Below are 21,465 nucleotides of genomic sequence, written 5' to 3' on the forward strand. Positions count from 1 at the left end.
CAAACAAACGAAGGTCCAAACATTGCATTGAAATTTCTCTTGAGTACTGTTGCTGTTGGCGATGAATAAATCGCTCTCTTCGCTGACGCTACTGGAGCCATCTTGCGACAGCTGCTGTGCAAACCTCGTATTCTCCTTGAAGGGTTGATTGAACTGAGGAATAGAGTCCAGCCCGTCAGTTGCACGATTTTAATGTCTGTGCTTGCGATGCACGTACGGGATTGGATGGTTCATCGATTTTTAACAGTGTCGACGTTCGTCGATCGATTGATACCAAAATCTCTAAAAACAATTGAAGGCGGCTGAGTTATTAGCCCATACTTCCGGACCATTTTACGAAAAGGTCTTAAATTTGATTCTGCAGAATGACCCCTCTATCTTCCAGAAAGAAGCAATCCTACATAAAAAAAAGTCCATGCCGTAAGTCTTCCGGTCTCATAGAATATCATTCATATCATTGTTTTGTAAAATCATTCAGATGTGACCAAACTTGTTTTGATTCGATTGATATAATGGCCATTCCGTAGTACCTTCATATTGGTCCGATGTGTTTGGATAGAATCCAAATGACCCAGGAACCCTAAAGATATTATTTCCTGCATTGCTTTGTGAAATCATGAATTAAAAGGTGTCACATGGCCTGCTTCGACTTAAATTTGTGGCCACTTGTTTCGGGGACAACTGACTCTAACGGAATCTAGAATAATTTTTGAACCGTACTGTGTGCATCCATTATTTTCAATATGCATTGAAAATTAAGATTCATCCGAATGGAATGCAAGTTTTTGCGAAATGTGGTTTTTACAGCATGTTCAATTTTTGAAAATCCTTTAAAACAGACGTCAGGAAAGGAAAGGTTAAGTTAGTAGTTTTTCTTCAAACATACACACGTAAAAGCGCACAAATTGCTACATATTACATTTATATGTCGAGCTGGGTCGGTTGAAGTATAATAGCAAAATTGGGTTTGGGAATGGTTCTTCAGATTACGTACACTCAAACCAACAATTAAATAACATAATTAAGTGTTTGTAGTAAAGTTGCACAAACGCTTATTATTTTTTATGGTTTTTGATGGAAATCATATTTACCGACAGAATGACACTAAAGGTTTAAAGGTTCCCCAAACACACGCGACACGACAGTCGCGAAGCGATTCTATCGCTTGGCGACAGCTATTCTGTCGCCGTTAGTATAGAAGCGTAAATAGAACATTGCCTGCAGCGACCTAACGATAGAATCGCGGCGACTAGTTGTCGCCATCGCGGCGATGTAATCGCTTAGGTCTGGGGGAGCCTTAAAGTGAAAATATCTCCATGCTCCGCACCTCACAAATATGATTGTACCGTTATTTCACTGCGTTAGCAATTATTTCTTATACATAGGGCTTGAAATGAATTCCAAACCATCGTTCTTTATTGAAAATTAATTGTTTGGTTAGTTACTCTACAGCTTACGCTGCTCATTCGAACCATCACAAACTTCACCCTTAGCCCATCGCTCATTCCAGTTGCACAAATCCAGGTGTAGTAGTCTTGTTCTGACAAAATCTCTTCGCATTCAAGCACCCTAAGCTCCTTGTATTTACAAAAGATATCAGAGTTGCTTTGCCGAGAATCCATACCTAAATTGAAAAGAAACAGAAAGCCCACCCCAATGGCAGCCGGTAGGAGGGTTTCTTTTTGGTCTGCTGCTTTGTCTGGATACTGCCTTAAAGGCTAACAACGATAAACCGGGTGACTCGTTCTCGCCCATCAAAAGAGCAGCAAGATATAGAAGGATTGAAAGCCAGATGAAGGGTCCTATGGTCTATGACTCTTCAATCTTAACCCCAACAATGTAGTGGGTCCCGCTTGTTGGATGTTGTGCACCAGTCGCTGCCTTCAGCCAGGTGTACCAACCGGTTCCGTTCCGATTCGTTTCTCAACAATGAATAGCTCTGAGATCCATCCTTCAGCATCAGGACTCTTCACCCCCGGAGTACGGCACGAAAGTGTACACTCTTAAACATTCGGTTCCCGTTTTCTGGGATAAGAATCTCATCGTAGTCAAACAAAAAAGGTGCACTCATTCTCGACAAGAATGAAATTATAATGCAATAGGTTGGATGCATCACGGAAAAAGACACTCCAGCCATTGCCACTGTTTTCCTCTATTTGTTGTACCTCAGATTCGCTCATGGCTGATCTTCGGTTGCTTATCGAATGAAATTACTTTTAGGGAAGTGGAAAGAGTTTGTAGCATTGTTATAAAAACAACAGAAAATATGTCCTGAATGCCATGTCCGAGATAACATATAATATTCCGATATATCTATATATTCATTCGATATATCGATGAAACCGTAACTTGAATAGAGTATCGCATCGAATCAAATATCAAGTGTATTATGAAATATAGGAACGGTTATAATCTGAAGTGGTGCATAAAATTGGACATTCCCACAACTAGCTAACGAAAACAGTTTTTTAGCTAAACTAAAAATTGCTCCGAATCAAGTAAGAAAGAACATAATTGTATGAGAAACTCAAAAATAATTGAATAGTAGTTGAGTAGTAGTTCCCAATGCGGTACTTGCTTAATTATTTTATACTTTGTTCCAACCATTGCTGAAGGTATTCTACCCTTCAAGGTGAACATTTTTTATCATGTTTCCAATTAGAATAATTGTTAACTTTCCCCAGTTTACAATGGGAACTGCATTCAATGCCTAGCCCTTCTGCCAACGAATGTTGCCAACAAGCAACCAGCCATAAGTGAGTTTAAAGCCTGTCCACGTTTAATTTCGGACACTTATACAATGTCCAATTGATTTGACGTCGTTTTACCAATTTGGACGACAGAGAAAATATTCTGAAAGCGAAGACAGTGAAGATTTTCAGTGGAAGCTGAGTGTCCGACTTTTAACGTGGACGGGCTTTAATACCAGTCAAATGCACCATTTTCATTCATCTCCCGAACATGCAACTCTTCCGTCGTTCGCCGTCGAACGTCCAGACAATCAGAGTGTACCGTTCGTTTCCGTAATTCATACAATATTTATTGCTTCTACATATTTTTGCTTTCAAAACGACCCAACTTCCAAACTCCCACAACGGGTTAAGTTCCGGCCTCATCCTTCACCATCACTAACGAGTTGCCGATACCAGTTCACAGCTTACCCTCAACAAAAGAACATCACGGAACTCAAGAGTAGCAGCGATGTCGGTAACCATGAATCCGTGGTTGAAGAAATGGAACAAGCGTTGAAAACATTTTGATTTATAATACATTCATATGAAAACTGTTTATTTCAATTAAACCTGAACATCAAATGTAGATTATTATAATTATTATTTGTTAGTTTGGTATGCTCAAGTAGCTCTGGATATTCATTGTTGAACTGAAGATATTGCCTTTTGCCTTGGTCCTACAACAAGTGTAAGTAGGAACTAATGGCACTAATATATGGCCCCAAACACAACTCTTAGTAAAAATGCCAATCCAATCAGTCATTGCTCTACAGAGTTATTATCAATCCGCTGTTTTCCAATATTGATCTCTTGCTAAAAAACTAGTGACAAAAAGTTTTTCAACTGTCTAAGACGAGTTAAGTAACTCCTTTTAATTCCACCAATTATTTCGAGGCACTGAAGACGACCACACAGTTGTGGTCGAAATACGTATCTGCAAAGATATCAAAATAATTGGTGGAATTAAATGGAGTTACTTAACTCGTCTTAGACGGTTGAATACATTCCACTAAAAAGAGCTTAAAATATTTTTTCTGAAAAAGTTTTTGTTCCGGAAAAAGTGGCAAATAGACCACCCCATGGTGTTTAAAAAGTCAGTTTAACCAATAATGGCCAGATTTTCGAAAGCTGGAGCTAGTTCTCCTTAATCCTCGTAATAAATAATAATCCATTTGGCATCCCTGGAGAAAGCGACCTTGCCCAGCATTCCGACAAGCTGCAGCAACAAAAGGTTGGCGTAAATAATGAAATAGCGCGGAATTGTACGACCCATCGGAACAGGGGAGCTGCTCATCCAGCCGGATGCAGCACGGTGACCTAAATCTGTAGAACCAATCCAACTTCGCGGGTACTTCTCCAGTGGCAGATAGGACGAACTCGATTTGATTGATGTGAAAGTGAATAATGATGCCAAAAATGTCACACCGATACGTTGCGAAATTAAACTGGGTTTGATTTTTACAATGGAGTGGTGAAAATTTTCCGAAAACGCAAAAAAAAATGAACGAATTGAATATTGCAAAACTTTCCTTCCAGTGGAAACACAAGGGTTTTCATCCCAAAGATATGGACTGGGGGAGACTTTTCATGAGCTGGAAAAGTAAATCAGAGCAACAATGAAACTGAAAAAAAGAATAAACAACAAGGTACAAGCAAGTGGAATCTGATTAAAAGTCCAGTCAAACTGAATGAAATGAGCAACAGTTCCTGGCTGTGGAATCACGGCTGCTTGCAGCAACACAATGAAATGAAAGTGGAAAACTTTTTTCATACCTCATTTTGGAGTTTAAGTAGTAGCTTGCTGCTGTGCCATAAGGGCGTGTAACTTTCAGCGAGTGAGTGCTCCTTATCGAATTTCACTCTCGTTGATAGCTTTTAGCGAAATTAACGATATCCGGCTTGCGCATTTCTTCTGTTATAAGAGTTAATCATTGTTTACCGCACCTCTAGACAAAGGGCGTAACAGCCAAAAATTATTCCTTCCGATTATTTGCCTACATATTTTAAATTTTGGCAGGGCAAATGCTGGGTAAAGCGTACCATTGGTACTTCGCGTACCTGAAGGAATAAAATAGACCCCATCTCGCGCTCCTTAGCCTCTTACCCAGCAACTCCTATTCCTACCTCCCTGTGGTCCTGGCCGGGATACGAGCAACCTTAGGGAAGATCGGGTAACCAGCCCTGATGGGAACTATGGTCGTATGCTGACAGGGAAGAGGGGGTTTGCTCCACTCCGGAGGTGCAAATCTTATTGAGCGTCTGTTCTCCATGTTAGGGGCGGCTGATCATCGTCCGAGTGCCAGCGAGGGACTCTAAGTGAAACTGTGCACCATGGTCCACCGGAAATAAGGAGGAATGGTCCTCCCGAAATTTAGGGGGTTTGGTGTCAGGCCCTGCAAGCCAGCCAAAAAAACTCACGCAACGAACAATCAACAAGAGAGTACAGACCAGAACCATCGGCCAAGACCACTACGACGAAAAGGGACTAGCGATTGGAAACTCGGTTCGTGGAACTGCAAATCTCTCAACTTCATCGGGAGCACCCGCATACTCACCGATGTGCTCAAGGACCGTGGATTCGGCATCGTAGCGCTGCAGGAGGTTTGTTGGAAGGGATCAATAGTGCGAACGTTTAGAGGTAATCACACCATCTACCAGAGCTGCGGCAACACACACGAGCTGGAAACAGCTTTCATAGTTATGGGCGACATGCAAAGGCGCGTGATCGGGTGGTGGCCGATCAACGAGAGAATGTGCAGGTTGAGGATCAAAGGCCGGTTCTTCAACTTCAGCATAATCAACGTCCATAGCCCACACTCCGGAAGCACTGATGATGATAAGGACGCATTCTACGCGCAGCTGGAACGTGAGTACGACAGCTGCCCAAGCCACGACGTCAAAAAAATCATAGGAGATTTGAACGCTCACGTTGACCAAGAGAAGGAGTTTAGACCGACTATTGGGAAGCTCAGCGCTCACCGGCTGACGAACGAAAACGGCCTACGACTAATTGATTTCGCCGCCTCCAAGAATATGGCCATTCGCAGCACCTACTTCCAACACAGCCTCCCGTATCGGTACACCTGGAAATCACCACTGCAGACAGAATCACAAATCGACCACGTTCTGATTGAAGGGCCGCACTTCTTCGACATTATCGACGTCAGGACATATCGTGGCGCTAACATCGACTCTGACCACTATCTGGTGATGGTTAAACTGCGCCCAAAACTATCCGTCATCAACAATGTTCGGTACCGACGACCGCCGCGGTACGACCTAGAGCGACTGAAGCAACCTGATGTCGCCACTGCATACGCGCAGCATCTCGAGGCAGCATTGCCGGAAGAGGGTGAGCTCGATAGGGCCCCTCTTGAGGACTGCTGGAATACAGTTAAAGCAGCCATTAACGACGCAGCGGAGAACAACGTCGGGTATATGGGACAAAGTCGACGGAACGATTGGTTCGACGAAGAGTGCAGACAGATTCTGGAGGAGAAGGACGCAGCGCGGGCGGTCGCGCTGCAGCAAGGTACCCGGCAGAACATGGAACGTTATAGACGGAAGCGGAGACAGCAGACCCGCCTTTTTCAGGAGAAGAAACGCCGCCTGGAAGAAGCGGAGTGCGAGGAGATGGAACAGCTGTGCCGTTCTCAAGATACACGCAAGTTCTACCAGAAGCTCAACGCATCCCGCAAAGGCTTCGTGCCGCGAGCCGAAAAGTGCCGGGATAAGGATGGGAGCATCTTGACGGACGAACGTGTGGTGATCGAAAGGTGGAAGCACCACTACGAGGAACATCTGAATGCCCAAGTAGCACACGCAACATCTTCCTAAAAGCACCTTGCTTCTATTCAGTTTCATTAAAGGCATTGGAAAAACATCAAGTTGCATCAAGATGTCAAAAACGTTCGAATTGAAATCAATGTTTCATTAAAATTGCAATGCAGTACGTGTCTGACATTTGGAAACAAACAAACCAAGAATACTGCACTTCACGTTGCAAATACGAAACAAAATCATTAAGTTGCATATTTTTTACCATGTAACATCAATGCGTCTTTCAAAATTTAATTGTTTGTTTAAATTAAGTTATAGATAAGTTGAATGTGTCTTCATGTTTAATTGAGCATCGTTCAACGTTTTTTTTTTCGTGTGATGGTGCAATCAAGTAACAGGAAACCCGAGTACAAAACTTCATAATTGTATGGTTTTTATTGTGAGTCAACATACAGTCCCTTCGAAGGTTTGAATGGTGCTGTGGTAAAGTGAAGGACTATCAATCACAAGATCCATAAATCGAATCCAGTTTTATATTTTTGTTTTATTTTTTTTCCGCTATAGTATTTTGCAACATTATTGCTATTTTACTGCAATCGAAGGATGTTTCCGAAGGTTCCTCCTCTTGAGCTTTTTAGATTGCAAGAGAGTTATATTTGATGGCACATACGCAAAGATTGTTTCTTTCCGAATAGTTGCAACACAGTGAAATGTTCAGTAGTGAAACAATTTGCGCTGCTTGGGTGGCGCTGAGAGTACAGGCAGTGAAAGTCAAGGCAGCGGAGGAGATGACTACGTCAGTTCAGCGGACGATGGAAGCCAACCAGCCCCCCCTTGAGGGAAGTTAAGGATGCCATTCAACAGCTAAAGACTATTCAAGCAGCTGGTAAGGATGGTATCGGAGCTGAGCTCATCAAGATGGCCCCGGAAAAGCTGGCCACTTGCCTGCACAAACTGATACTCAGAATCTGGGAAACCGAACAGCTACCGGAGGAGTGGAAGGAAGGGGTTATATGCCCCATCTACAAGAAAGGCGACAAGCTGGAGTGTGAGAACTTTCGAGCGATCACCATACTTAATGCCGCCTACATCACCCAGATCATCTTCCGTCGTCTGTCACACCATTAGTGAATGAGTTCTTGGGAATTTATCAAGCCGGCTTCGTTGACGGCCTTTCGACAATGGACCAGATCTTTACTCTGGATCCGTTCGCCAATCCTCCAAAATGCCGTGAATACCAGATTCCATCACACCATCTGTTCATTGATTTCAAAGCGGCATACGACAGTATAGACCGCGTAGAGCTATGGAAAATTGTGGACGAGAACAGCTTCCCTGGGAAGCTTACCAGACTGATCAAAGCAACGGTGGATGGTGTGCAAAACTGTGTGAAGATTTCGGGCGAACACTCCAGTTCGTTCGAATCGCGCCGAGGACTAAGACAAGGTGATGGACTTTCGTGCCTGTTGTTCAACATTGCGCTAGAAGGTGTCATGCGGAGAGCCGGGTGTAACAGCCAGGGAACGATTTTCAACAGATCCAGTCAATTTATTTGTTTCGCGGATGACATGGACATTGTCGGACATTTGCAAAGGTGGCAGAACTGTACTCCCGCCTGAAACGTGAAGCATAAAAAGTTGGACAGGTGGTGAATGCCTCAAAGACAAAGTACATGTTTGTGGGCGGAACAGAGCGCGACAGGGCCCGCCTGGGAAGCAGTGTTACGATAGACGGGGATACCTTCGAGGTGGTCGAGGAATTCGTCTATCTCGGATCCTTGCTAACGGCTGATAACAATGTCAGTCATGAAATACGAAGGCGCATCATCTGTGGAAATTGGGCCTACTACGGGCTCCAGAAGGAACTGCGGTCAAAAACGATTCGCCACCGCACCAAATATCTCATGTACATATAAGACGCTAATAAGACCGGTTGTCCTCTACGGACATGAAACATGGACAATGCTCGAGGAGGACTTGCAAGCACTCGGAGTATTCGAGAGACGGGTGCTTAGGACCATCTTTGGCGGTGTGCAAGAAGACGGTGTGTGGCGGTGAAGAATAAACCACGAGCTCGCCCAGCTCTACGGCGAACCCAGTATCCAGAAGGTAGCTAAGGCCGGAAGGGTACGACGGGCATGGAATGTTGCAAGAATGCCAGACAGCAACCCTGCGAAGATAGTGTTCGCATCCGATTCGGTAGGTACAAGACGGCGCGTGGAGCGCAGCGAGCGAGATGGGCAGACCAGGTGCAGAACGACTTGGCGAGCGTGGGGCGTATTCGAGGATGGAGAGATGCGGCCTCGAACCGTGTATTGTGGCGTCAAATTGTTGATTCAGTGTTATATGTTTAGATGTAGACTAAATAAATGAAATATTTTAAATGTTTCACTACCTCATCTTCCTGAAAGTGCTGATGCAGGAAATTTGGCGAACAGGCGTAAAATGGGATGAGAAGGTGAGTCAGCAAATCTTCAACAAATGGCAAATGTGACTGAAGCTTCTTCCAGGAATTGAGCGTTTACAAATTCCCAGGTGTTATCGGTTTCAAACATCACTCGGACAGCACACACTAGTACTGCTACACACTTCCGTCGACGCTAGCGAAAATGGAATGGCTGCTGTGGCGTACCTACGATTCGAAGAAGCCGACACAGTCGAATGCTCGTTAGTTACCGCGAAGACCCGTGTTGCTCCCCGCAAATAACTCACTATCCCCAGATTAGAGCTTCAAGCGGCACTTATAGGAGCTAGGCTGGTGCAGTCCATCATACGTGGTATAGATTTCAATATGTCCCGTTGTGTTTTTCGGACGGATTCAAGAAACGTACTTTCATGGATATGTGCAGATCACCGACGATACAGTCAGATTGTGGCTGCATGAGTTAGCGAAATATTGGATCTGACGGCAGCTTCCGACTGGAAATGGGTTCCCATTAAGGAACGAAGGAACTAAATGGCAGCGACAGCCATATTTCACACTGGGTAATTACTGGGTGATTACCAAGGTTTGGGAGGATGAGGTTCTGCTGCAGGAGTGGATGGAAGGTGTCGTGTGTCCCATCTACAAAAAGGGCGATAAGCTGGATTGTACCAGCTACCGCGCAATCACATTTCTGAACACCGCCTACAAGGTACTCTCCCAAATTTTATGCCGCCGACTAACACCAATTGCAAGAGAGTTCGTGGTGCAGTATCAGGCGGGATTTATGGGTGAACGCTCCATCACAGATCAGGTGTTCGCCGTACGTCAGGTATTGCAGAAATGCCGCGAATACAACGTGCCCACACATCCTCTATTCATCGACTTTTAAGCCGCATATGATACAATCGATTGGGACCAGCTATGCCAGCTAATGCATGAAAACGGATTTCCGGATAAACTGATACGGTTGATCAAGGCGACGATGGATCGAATGATGTGCGTAGTTCAAGTTTCAGGGGTATTATCGAGTCCCTTCGAAACGCGCAAAGGGGTAATACGAAGGGCAGAGATCAACACGAGTGGTACGATTTTCACGAAGTCCGTCCAGTTATTTGGTTTCGCCGACGACATAGATATTATGGCACGTAACTTTGAGAGGATGGAGGAAGCCTACATCAGACTGAAAAGCGAAGCTAAACGGATTGGTCATTAACACGTCGAAGACGAAGCACATGATATGAAGAGGCTCGGGAGAGGACAATGTAAGCCACCCACCCCGAGTTTATATTGGTGGTGACGAAATCGAGGTGGTTGATGAATTCGTGTACTTGGGCTCACTGGCAGGTTTTTGTGAGTGCCGATCAACGACGGATCAGATGTTCAGCCTGCGGATGATCCTAGATAAATTCCGGGAGTAAAACTTGCAGACTCACCATCTGTTCATTGATTTCAAAGCAGCGTACGATTCAGTGAAGAGAAGTGAGCTGTGGCAGATAATGTCCGAACATGGTTTTCCGGCGAAACTGATTAGACTGATACGTGCAGAGCGTTAGTGATTAATCATAGATTTGGGTTATTTAATCATTATTCATTAATCATAATCATACATAAAACATGATTTAATCATTAATCACTAATCGTTAATCATAGAAATTTTCATTTAATCATTATTCATTAGTCATATTCATAATTATGTTCAAATTAATCATTAATCGTTAATCTTAATCAAACCTTCATCATGTTTATTCATTAATCTTTAATCGTAATCATTTAACTTTTATACCCTTTCAGAACCCAATTTGTTAGTTCAATCTATTGAGTACTGATAAAGTTTAAAACCAGGGCCCTCCTTAGCCGTGCGGATTGGGATTTTGATCAGATGGTACCCATTAGCTTCTGCACGGACCATTTGTCAATGATTTCGGCTACATTTTCAATCGTTTTTACAAAGTTATGATGGAGTCCGCTTCCTTAATATGCTTTCACAAATGTGCCTTTGTCGAAGCACAAAAAGTTAAAAAATGAATTTCCAGGGAATGATTTAGAAATTCCATCTCCTTGACTACGGATTCGACTCTTTTGTTTTGTACCAGATATCAAAACGCGTAATACACTGTTATCAAAACCGGCCAAAATATTACTGGGTTATGATGCTTTCGGATAATGGACAGTAACGGCCGCTACAAGAATTCATGAACTTACACATCAACTGTTATTGTATCGATCGCTGCAAATGGATTTGAGAGAATTCCACACTTTCAAATTGCTTACAAAATCATTGCCTTTTTACAGAATTTTCCTAAATAAACTTGCTTATAACATCGTCAATACTTTACCAGCACGGATCATGTTGAATTGGTCCCGTGGAACCATTTTATAATCAAACTTCACTCATGGTTTATCATCATCATCACCTTGCATAACGATCTTCCACACAACAGTTTATCGTATAACTTATGGGCCCATATTCTGACATATGCAGCATGTTATTCACTTCTTTTTTTCCTTTTCTGCTCCCTGGAAGTCCATGGTTCATTTTTTGTCTTGTTTGGTCAATTTTATTCTTCGATGTTAGCAGATTTTTTCCAAATGTTGTACAGATGTACCATTTTTACGGGAAAAGATTGAATGATTCCGATCCAGCATATGGCTCATAGGGACCGATTTACGTTCAGATTTTTTCATGCCCGGAAATGTAAAATACACACAATGCTTCCGAATCGAATTGTAAACTGCTACGATGCTCTTATCTTATATTCTCGTCATCTGAGTAGTGGTAGTGGTAGTGGAACAATGTGGAACAAGATGATCAATGATTAATTTAAAAATTTACTTCAATTGGTATCTGTACCGAGAGGAAATATTTTTTGCAGAAAGTCTTTTTTACAACGCATCACTTTCCACATATTTAAGCCTTAGAATATCAAGAAAAGTTGAGGGATAGTATTTCGTTGCGCTTTCAAGTTTGACGGAAAGAAAGTTTCAATCGATGATGATTTATATCGAGGTGCACTATAGATTTGGATTTTCGTTAAAATCTATTGAAACTACAATCTAGACATTTTTCATTGTTCAAATGCATAATTTCTTCTTTACTCAATGAGAAATATTGCTTGATTTTTGATCACTATGCGAAATTATTCAATTTGATTATTCATAATCATTAATCATTAATCATATCGATCGTTAATCATTCATTCATATACAAATTGAATCGATATTTAATCATGATCGTTAATCATTAATCATACTAAAAACTATTTATTCATTAATCATAATCGTTATTCATTGCCAAATAGTAATTTAATCGTTAATCATAATCATTAATCATTGGTCAAAATGAATTGATCATTAATCATTATCTTCAGTTATAGAGTTGAATGATTTAAGCATAGCAAATTTAATCATTCATTGGAAGCTTTATTTATTAACGCTCTGAATACGTGCAACGCTGGATGGCTCGAAATCAAGTATTCGAATTACAGACGAAGTGTCAATTTCGTTTTTGTCCTTGGACGGACTGAAGCAGGGTGATACACTTTCGAATTTATTGTTCAACAATGCACTCGAGGGCGCCATTAGGAGATCTGGCGTGCAGAGGAATGGAACTATCATCACAAGGTCGCATATGCTCCTGGGCTTTGTGGACGACATCGGCCTCATTGGAATCGATCGCAGAGCAGTAGTGGAGGCTTTTGTCCCACTGAAGAGGGAGACAGCGAGGATGGGCTCAATCATTAACTCTACCAAGACAAAGTACATGGTGGCAGGTAGAGACAGAGGAAGACCTAGTGGTGTAGGTGCTGAGGTGGTGCTTGATAGGGATGTGTTTGAAGTTGTTGAAGAATTTGTTTACCTTGGAGCGCTTGTGACATGTGACAATGGCGTTTGCCGTGAAGTGAAAAGACGTATTGCTGCTGCGAATAGGGCCTTTTAAGGATTACGTAACCAACTTAGGTTGCGCAACCTGCAGCCGGAAACGAAATTTGATCTATACAAAACTCTGATTCTACCAGTGGCCTTTTATGGACATGAAACATGGACGTTAAAAGAGGCAGACCGGAGAGCTTTCGGGGTTTGCGAGCGAAAAGTGCTGAGTACAATACTCAGAGGTAAACTAGAAAATGGTGTGTGGTGCAGACGCATGAATCATGAGCTGTATCAAGTATACAAAGAAGAAAATATTGTGAATCGTAGAAAATACGGCAGACTTCAGTGGCCTGGTCACTAAGTGCGAATGTCGGAAGAAAGAATAACGAAAACAATATTCAACAGAGAATCAGATAGGGGCCGGCGACTTCGTGGAAGGCCACGAACACGCTGCCTGCACGTGGTGGAATCGGACCTGGGGACCCTGAACCTGGGATACATTTCCGGCTCCCGGACATAGTGTATCCATTGTATTTTTGCCACACAATTTCCATTTTATATCTCACTGAACATATATACCACATTGCCATGCGATGGTAGGCATGCTTCATAAATAACTGTGAAAACGTTGGGCAGTTGAAGAAGTAGAAAATGTCATATGAAAATCCCGTTGAAATAAAAAGCTGATATGCTGATCGTATAAAAATTGGCAAGAAATTATAAAGAATTCAAAGCAATCACACCCGAGAGTTATGTTTTTAACCTTTCATTAACATTTTTTAATTTCTTTTTATGAACGCGAAACCGCTAACATCAACGGATTGATTAGACCTGTTTTTTATTGGTGTTTATATCCCTATAACGTAAAAAAAGCAGCCCATTCTAACAAAAAACCACTACTGCTTCTTATAACACAAAATATTACAGAAAACAAGAAATAAAATTCCATCGTGCCTTCTCACGCATCGTAATCCGAGTAACGCCTCATATCAGCTATGCCACAATCTATCCCTCAAGCAAAACTGAACATTCAATCATCTTATCTGGGAATCCATGGGGGATATAAAAGATTGGCCCCTCGTACCACGAACCACCATTAGCTTCATAAATCGGTAAACAATGTTTCGTTTCGTGTTCGTGCTAATCTGCCTAGGGGTAGGCTTTGTCGCCTCAGTGCGTAAGTTATTAATTATTGTTCAATTTGCGCATAATGACGCAACTTCCCATATTCAACTTATCTCGCAGCAACACCCGATAAGCGTATAGTTGGAGGCATTCCAGCCGAATCTGAAGATGCTCCGTGGATGGTATCGATGCGAAATTCCTTCAACATCCACTTCTGTGGTGCGACACTGCTGAGCAGTCGGTTCGTTCTGACAGCGGCCACATGCATGCAGGGGCGTTTGTCCAGCACTACCATGGCTGTGGTAGGATCCAGATTTTTGAACACGGTTGCTGCCCCGTACTACGGCTTGCAGACAATCAACCATCCGCAATTCAACCAGAACACGCTGGAATTCAACGTGGCCCTGTTCCAAACTATTCAAAATGTGATATTCACCAGTATAGTGCAGCCGATTCAATTGAATCCGACTTTCATCTCACAAGGATCGCGCGCTCGAATGTTCGGATGGGGTGCCATTGAAAACGGTGGAGGCAACTCGAACGCTCTAAACTTTGTTAACCTGAACGTGATTGACAACGACAACTGTCGAGACATTCTGGGTGCCGAAGGAATGCGAGTTGCTGCTTCTTCCATGTGTACCCTAAATCGCGAGGGACAAGGACTGTGTACCGTAAGATCTGATAAACACTTCCGTAGATTTTAGGACTACATTTGAAATTTAATTTCAGAATGATGCCGGAGGTGCCTTGGTTTTGGATAACTTGGCTATCGGCGTCGCATCGTGGAAGATACCATGTGCTACTGGGCGCCCTGACGTTTTTGTTCGCATTTCTGCGATTCGTGATTGGATTGTCAGCATTATCTAAACAACAATGATGTTATCACAGGTTAGTGATAAAAGTTGTATTCAACCACTGATAGCGGTAAATTTCGGATCGAGTAGAATGGTGAAAACAACGCATTTTATCTAGAAATGAACTGTAAATACACCTGCGCGTATTCTCTTGAAAATAAAAAGATAGCTTAATATCTAGATTTTACAAACCAATTGTACTCAATACCCATGCACGATGAGAGGCAACTCTGGTGTAAACATCAGGCAGTCCGGCAGCGCATGGGATTCCCCATGATACAAGTCCATCAAGGACTCCATTCACGACCAGGGCACTTCCTGAGTCACCCATGCATGTACCCTGCCCTGCTCGCGAGTAGGTACATATGCTGCTTCCATGAATCTTAGTCCAGTTTTGAATATTGTGTCTCAATCTGCATTCCTCGTTGTTTAGCGTCCTCACTTCCATGTACTGCAGCATTACAGAAGTAAGCGATCCATAGTTGGTAGCACCCCATCCGCTGACAGTTGCAATATCTCCACCCGAGGTAAACGAATTACCCATCTTGATCGGTTGAACCGAAGAGCTCATTTGAATTGCGTAAGCTGTCTGCAGCAGAGCAATGTCGTTCTCCAGTGTCACCTCGTTGAAGTCCGGATGCTCAACAATCTGAGCAAAGTTGTAGCTTTCTCCGCCGCTAGTTCGAGCAATTGATCCGAGTACTGCCCGCAGTTCAAATGCCTGATATCCAATTGTGCAATGCGCAGCCGTTAGGAGCCAGCGTTTGCCAATGATGACCGCACCGCAGATGTGATCATTTTTCAGATTACGAAGGGATCCCTGGAACGGAAACTGACCAATGCCAGCCTGCAGACCACCAACTATACGGCCGGATTGCGTATCTGTCGATGGAAAAGTACTCTTTTAGTATATGAATTTCTTTTCTAATAGTGACTAATTAACGACCTACCTTCCGCAAGAGCGGCGCAAGCAAAGCCAACAATCATCAAATACCGGAACATTCTTTTTGTTAGTGACACAGCTTTTGATCAAAAGAAGGTTTTTATATCCTCTTTGGCAATGCGTTTCATATGAAACAAGCACCCTTTCAAGACTGGGATACAAACAGCAAAATCTTGATATTTACTCAACCACCTCTTTTTCGTATTATTTGTTTTAATATATTAGTATGCCTGAAAGGAAGATCATGATTCAATTTTACTCAAAATTAACTTGTTTTTAAACATTTATTGCTTTTGGGCAATATTTCAAAATCCGCTACTGCTCATTCGAGACAAATCAAGTAAGAGATTCTGAAGATGGTCTTACTTTTGAGCTTGAAATTCCCTTCTTGGTCGTTGCACATGACGTAGGCCGTTGTCATTGGTAGCGGAGTGAAGGCTCTCCCTACCGATTATGGGACGGAAAAAGTCCTCTATAGCGTCTCTGATAACAATTTTCAGGTCATGCTTTGGCACTCTCCATAGACATTCATAAAACGTGTCCTTCACGTCATCGGAATTTTCGTTTGTCGGTGCGTAAACGTTGGTTAGGCTGTAATTGAAGAATTTGCCCCGTATCCTCAACACACAGATTCATTCACTAATGGGTTTCCACCGCATCACTCTCCTTGCCCATCACTACGAAACCAACTCGATGCTCTGCTTTTCCGCCGCCGCAGTGATAGATGTTATACTTGAATGCAGTGTTGGTCGTGGGATCCACCGCTCGGAATTCACGTTCTCCGGATCTAGGTCATCGGACTTCTTGAATAGCGGCCACGTTCACTCCAATCTTCTGCAGTTCACGAGCCAGAAGGCTCTCTCGTCCAGGTTCATTTAGGGTCCTGACCCGTGGAAGCGTGAGATAGGAACTTGTGGGGTCCAGAGCTCTGTTGGATGATCCTTCCTTGATGTCAACCCACCATTTTGCAGCCCTGCCAAAAATATAAATCCAAAAATATCGGGATTGCAGTCGATCCATCATCATCCTTCTCGGATATTCTCAACAATTTCTTAGGAATTTACTTCAGGAGTTGCTTCGGAAATTTCTCCATAATTTTTTTAGAGTATTCAGTCAGGTGATATCTCATGAATTTATCCAAAAAATCGTTCAGGATTATATTCCTGATATTTTTTAGTAGAAAGATACCCCCAGGAATTTATTCGATTAGTCATCCAGAAGATCTTTCATGCATACCTTCAAAAATTCCTCAAGAAATTTTATTGTAAATGACTCTAGTTAATCCATCGGTAATTCCTCCAGTTATTCATTACTAAATTCCTCAAAAAAATTCTTCAAAAATCCTCAGCTAATAAATCTAGAAACACCTTCTGAAAAAGCGTCAGCAGGAAGATCAAGACCTCGAAGAGACGGAGCAACTGTACCGCGCTAATAACGCACGAAAGTTCTATGAGAAGTTGAACAGTCCACGTAAGGGCAATGTGCCACAGTCTGATATGTGTAAGGACATAAACGGGAACCTTCTTACGAACGAGCGTCAGGTGATCCAAATGTGACGGCAGTACTACGAAGAGCACCTGAATGGCGATGTGGCAGACGAAGATGGCGGTATGGTGATGGACCTAGGGGAACGCGCGCAGGACATAATTCTACCGGCTCCGGATCTCCAGGAAATCCAGGAGGAGATTGGCCGGCTGAAGAACAACAAAGCCCCTGGGGTTGACCAACTACCAGGAGAGCTGTTTAAACACGGTGGTGAGGCACTGGCTAGAGCGCTGCACTGGCTGATTACCAATATTTGGGAGGAGGAAGTTTTGCCGCAGGAGTGGATGGAAGGTGTCGTGTACCCCTTCTACAAAAAGGGCGATAAGCTGGATTGTAGCAACTACTGCGCAATCACATTGCTGAACGCCGCCTACAAGGTAACCTCCCAAGTTTTATGCCGTCGACTAACACCAATTGCAAGGGAGTTCGTGGGGCAGTACCAGGCGGGTTTTCTGGACGAACGCTCCACCACAGACCAGGTGTTCGTCATTCGCCAAGTACTGCAGAAATGCCGCGAATACAACGTGCCCACACATCATCTATTCATCGACTTCAAAGCTGCATATGATACAATTGATCGGGACCAGCTATGGCAGCTAATGCACGAGCACGGATTTCCGGATAAACTGACACGGTTGATCAAAGCGACGATGGATCGGGTGATGTGCGTAGTTCGAGTTTCAGTGGCATTCTCGAGTCCCTTCGAAACCCGCAGAGAGTTACGGCAAGGTGATGGTCTTTCGTGTCTGCTATTCAACATCGCTTTGGAAGGGGTAATACGAAGAGCAGGGATAAACACGAGTGGTACATTGTTCAATATGTTCGTCCAGCTATTTGGCTTCGCTGACGACATAGATATTATGGCACGTAACTTTGAGAAGATGGAGGAAGCCTACATCAGACTGAAGAGGGAAGCCAAGCGGATCGGACTAGTAATCAACACGTCGAAAACGAAGTACATGATAGGAAGAGGTTCAAGAGAAGACAATGTGAGCCACCCACCGCGAGTTTGCATCGGTGGTGACGAAATCGAGGTGGTAGAAGAATTTGTGTACTTGGGCTCACTGGTGACTGCCAAAAATGATACTAGCAGAGAAATTCGGAGACGCATAGTGGCTGGAAATCGTGCATATTTTGGACTCCGCAAGACGCTCCGATCGAATAGAGTTCGTCGCCGTACCAAACTGACAATCTACAAAACGCTAATTAGACCGGTAGTCCTCTACGGACACGAGACCTGGACGATGCTCGTGGAGGACCTACGCGCACTTGGAGTTTTCGAATGTCGGACAGTAACCCGGTGAAAATGGTTCTCTCAGGTGGAAGATGACTTGCGGACCCTCCGTAGACTGCGTGGTTGGCGACGTTTAACCATGGACCAAGCCGAATGGAGAAGACTCTTATATACCACACAGGCCACTTCGGCCTTAGTCTGATTAAAGTAATGAATCCTTTATATAGTTCACAGGATCACCTTGTGCTGATTTTCGATCAGTGCGTGTCTCTGGCTTAGCTACTTCTCCTCGGAATCCAGCAAAAATCATCCCTAACTGGAAGCCTGAGGAGTATCTTCATTCTCCTAAAAGCTATCATCCCATCAGGCTTCTCTCAGGATAATCCAAGCTTTCAAAAAGACAAAGCAATCGTTAATCTGCTAATCCGCCGACTAACACCAATTGCAAGAGAGTTCGTGGAGCAGTACCAGGCTGGAATTATGGGTTAACGCTCTACCACAGACCAGGTGTTCGCCATACGTCAGGTATTGCAGAAATGCCGCGAATACAACGTGCCCACACATCATCTATTTATCGACTTCAAAGCCGCATAGGATACAATCGATCGGGACCAGCTATGGCAGCTGCTTATGCACGAAAACGGATTTCCGGATAAACTGATACGGTTGATCAAGGCGACGATAGATCGGGTGATAGGCGTAGTTCAAGTTTCAGGGGCATTCTCGAGTCCCTTCGAAACGCGTAGAGGGTTACGGCAAGGTGATGGTCTCTCGTGTCTGCTATTCAACATCGCTTTGGAGGGAATAATACGAAGGGCAGGGATTGACACGAGTGGTACGATTTTCACGAGGTCCGTCCAGTTATTTGGTTTCGCCGACGACATTGATATCATGGCACGTAACTTTGAGAGGATGGAGGAAGCCTACATCAGACTGAAAAGCGAAGCTAAATGGATTGGACTAGTCATCAACACGTCAAAGTCGAAGTCGAGGTTGTTGAAGAATTCGTGTACTTGGGCTCACTGGTGACCGCCGATAACGATACCAGCAGAGAAATTCGGAGGCTCATAGTGGCTGGAAATCGTACGTACTTTGGACTCCGTAAGACGCTCCGATCGAACAGAGTTCGCCGCCGTACCAAACTGACTATCTACAAAACGCTTATAAGACCGGTAGTTCTCTACGGACACGAGACCTGGACGATGCTCGTGGAGGACCAACGCGCACTGGGAGTTTTTGAAATGAAAGTGTTGCGTCTAGACCTGTGCGCCGGTCATATAATAATATTCCATTGAATGGATGGTTCATCTTCTCGGTATCACCGACCCGTAAGCTAGAGATCACTACCAGAACGAGAGGTGGGGTACCAGTCGTCGCAAGCACGTTAACGTTCCCAAAGACAACGTGCTTCCATCCAAGTGGTGCCTCATCAAATATCAATGGCTGGCGCCGCCAGTGTAGAGTTCTATTTCTATGAGCACTTTCACAGATATTACTTGCTACCTTTAATTACAAATTTCTGCCGCCTTACTGCAGTGCTAACAGAAAAATTTATTCCATTATTAGAAATTATAAACAAATAGAATGTATTTTGTTTCGTCCCTATCCAAAGTAAAGCTGTAGAGGCGCAAATCGTTTCTTGATATTACGGTTCATGTGAAAAACTTATGGTCTTTTTACAGAGTAAGTATGGAAAATTAGATGTAGGGGTCAAATAAGATACTCTCCCTGCACTGCGACTAAACATGACATGACTTGATAGTTTGTCCTACTTCTTTAACAATATTTTCAAGTGCTTGTAATGAGTGCGCAAGTGCCTGTAAAAACTCATGATCACGAAAAATTTCCTTAATTAAAGTATGCGTGAGACAAGAACAAATGGTAGTAGGGGGCGTACACATATTACGCATGCCCTTATGGGGGAGGGGTATCTGTCGTTTTACCTATAAATAAAAAATCATTTGGATGTAAGAAATCTTACATGAAGGGAGGGATGTTGAAAAACCCAAAAATAACGCTTACGAAATAAGTGTACAACCCCTAGACAATTTTCAGCTGATGTCGCATTATTGTATTGGGGTAAATGAGAACTAGAAGAAGAAGAGAAAACATATTGTGCGTTGCTTTTTATTAAAATTGATTGGCAAGACCGAAACGACCACTGACTGTCAGTAAAACCGAAATAACTGTGCGGGCGGAGGGTGGCGGAACCTAATTTCTACAGGATTGGATTCCTGACAAAAAAACGAAACTACAGTGTGAATTTCATTGATGGGTACCGATGGGTACCTTTTTGAATTTCACAATTAATACAGCAAGACGATAATACAATAATAATTCTATACATAATAAAGACCGAGTACTTTCTGCGCGATCAAAAATAATTCACGAACGTATATGCGTGGCTTTATTAGTTTTTGGACTACACTTTGTAATGGTGCCAAATATAATAGGTTTGGGTGATGTATAGGTTGTGGCCAACATAATGAAGCAGTAAGATAAATGTTACAAGATTTAACAGAATTAAAAATCGACAACATGCTCAATTTGTATTGACTGTAAAGGTAAGATCCACCCGAATAAAATGACTCAAAACCAAGGTTGTTAACGTTAATCAACGATTAACGGCGTTACGTTGAATCGTTGACGCTAACACTTCAACGTTCAATGCAAACTCCGTTCGTGCGTTGAAGCCCTTGATTACCGACAACGTAAACGTAGCTCGCTAATTAACGTTGACGTCCAGCGTTGATTTTCCCGTTGATCAAAGAGAATCAACCTTTTGGTGGTATTGCACTACTTCAAATTCATGAATTTCACAACTTTTACCTTGATGATATCCAGCAGCTTATTTTTCATACTAAAAACACTTCCTTGGTAGCGATATTCCCCACAAATTTAGAATAAGTTTAATTTGCCTTATGTGTACCCGTGAAGTTTTCACCTGTTGACAAACCC

At 43.1% G+C, this 21,465-nt stretch overlaps 2 protein-coding genes across 2 annotated transcripts; one reads left to right on the forward strand and one right to left on the reverse strand.

Annotated features, from left to right (window-relative positions):
* Positions 1–13,811: 13,811 nt before the first annotated feature.
* On the forward strand, positions 13,812–14,976 carry LOC134223937 (chymotrypsin-2-like). Its single transcript, XM_062703164.1, has 3 exons — positions 13,812–13,983; positions 14,052–14,602; positions 14,661–14,976. Exons 1-3 carry the CDS (start codon positions 13,926–13,928, stop codon positions 14,796–14,798), a joined length of 747 nt encoding a protein of 248 aa, XP_062559148.1. The 5' UTR covers positions 13,812–13,925; the 3' UTR covers positions 14,799–14,976.
* On the reverse strand, positions 14,862–15,853 carry LOC134223936 (chymotrypsin-2-like). Its single transcript, XM_062703163.1, has 2 exons — positions 15,736–15,853; positions 14,862–15,667 (listed from the first exon to the last, which is right to left on the reverse strand). The coding sequence occupies exons 1-2, from the start codon at positions 15,785–15,787 to the stop codon at positions 14,970–14,972; spliced, it is 750 nt and encodes a 249-aa protein (XP_062559147.1). The 5' UTR covers positions 15,788–15,853; the 3' UTR covers positions 14,862–14,969.
* Between the last annotated feature and the right edge of the window lie 5,612 nt (positions 15,854–21,465).

This window comes from Armigeres subalbatus, chromosome 3 (genome assembly GCF_024139115.2).
Source record: "Armigeres subalbatus isolate Guangzhou_Male chromosome 3, GZ_Asu_2, whole genome shotgun sequence".
NCBI lineage: Eukaryota > Metazoa > Arthropoda > Insecta > Diptera > Culicidae > Armigeres > Armigeres subalbatus.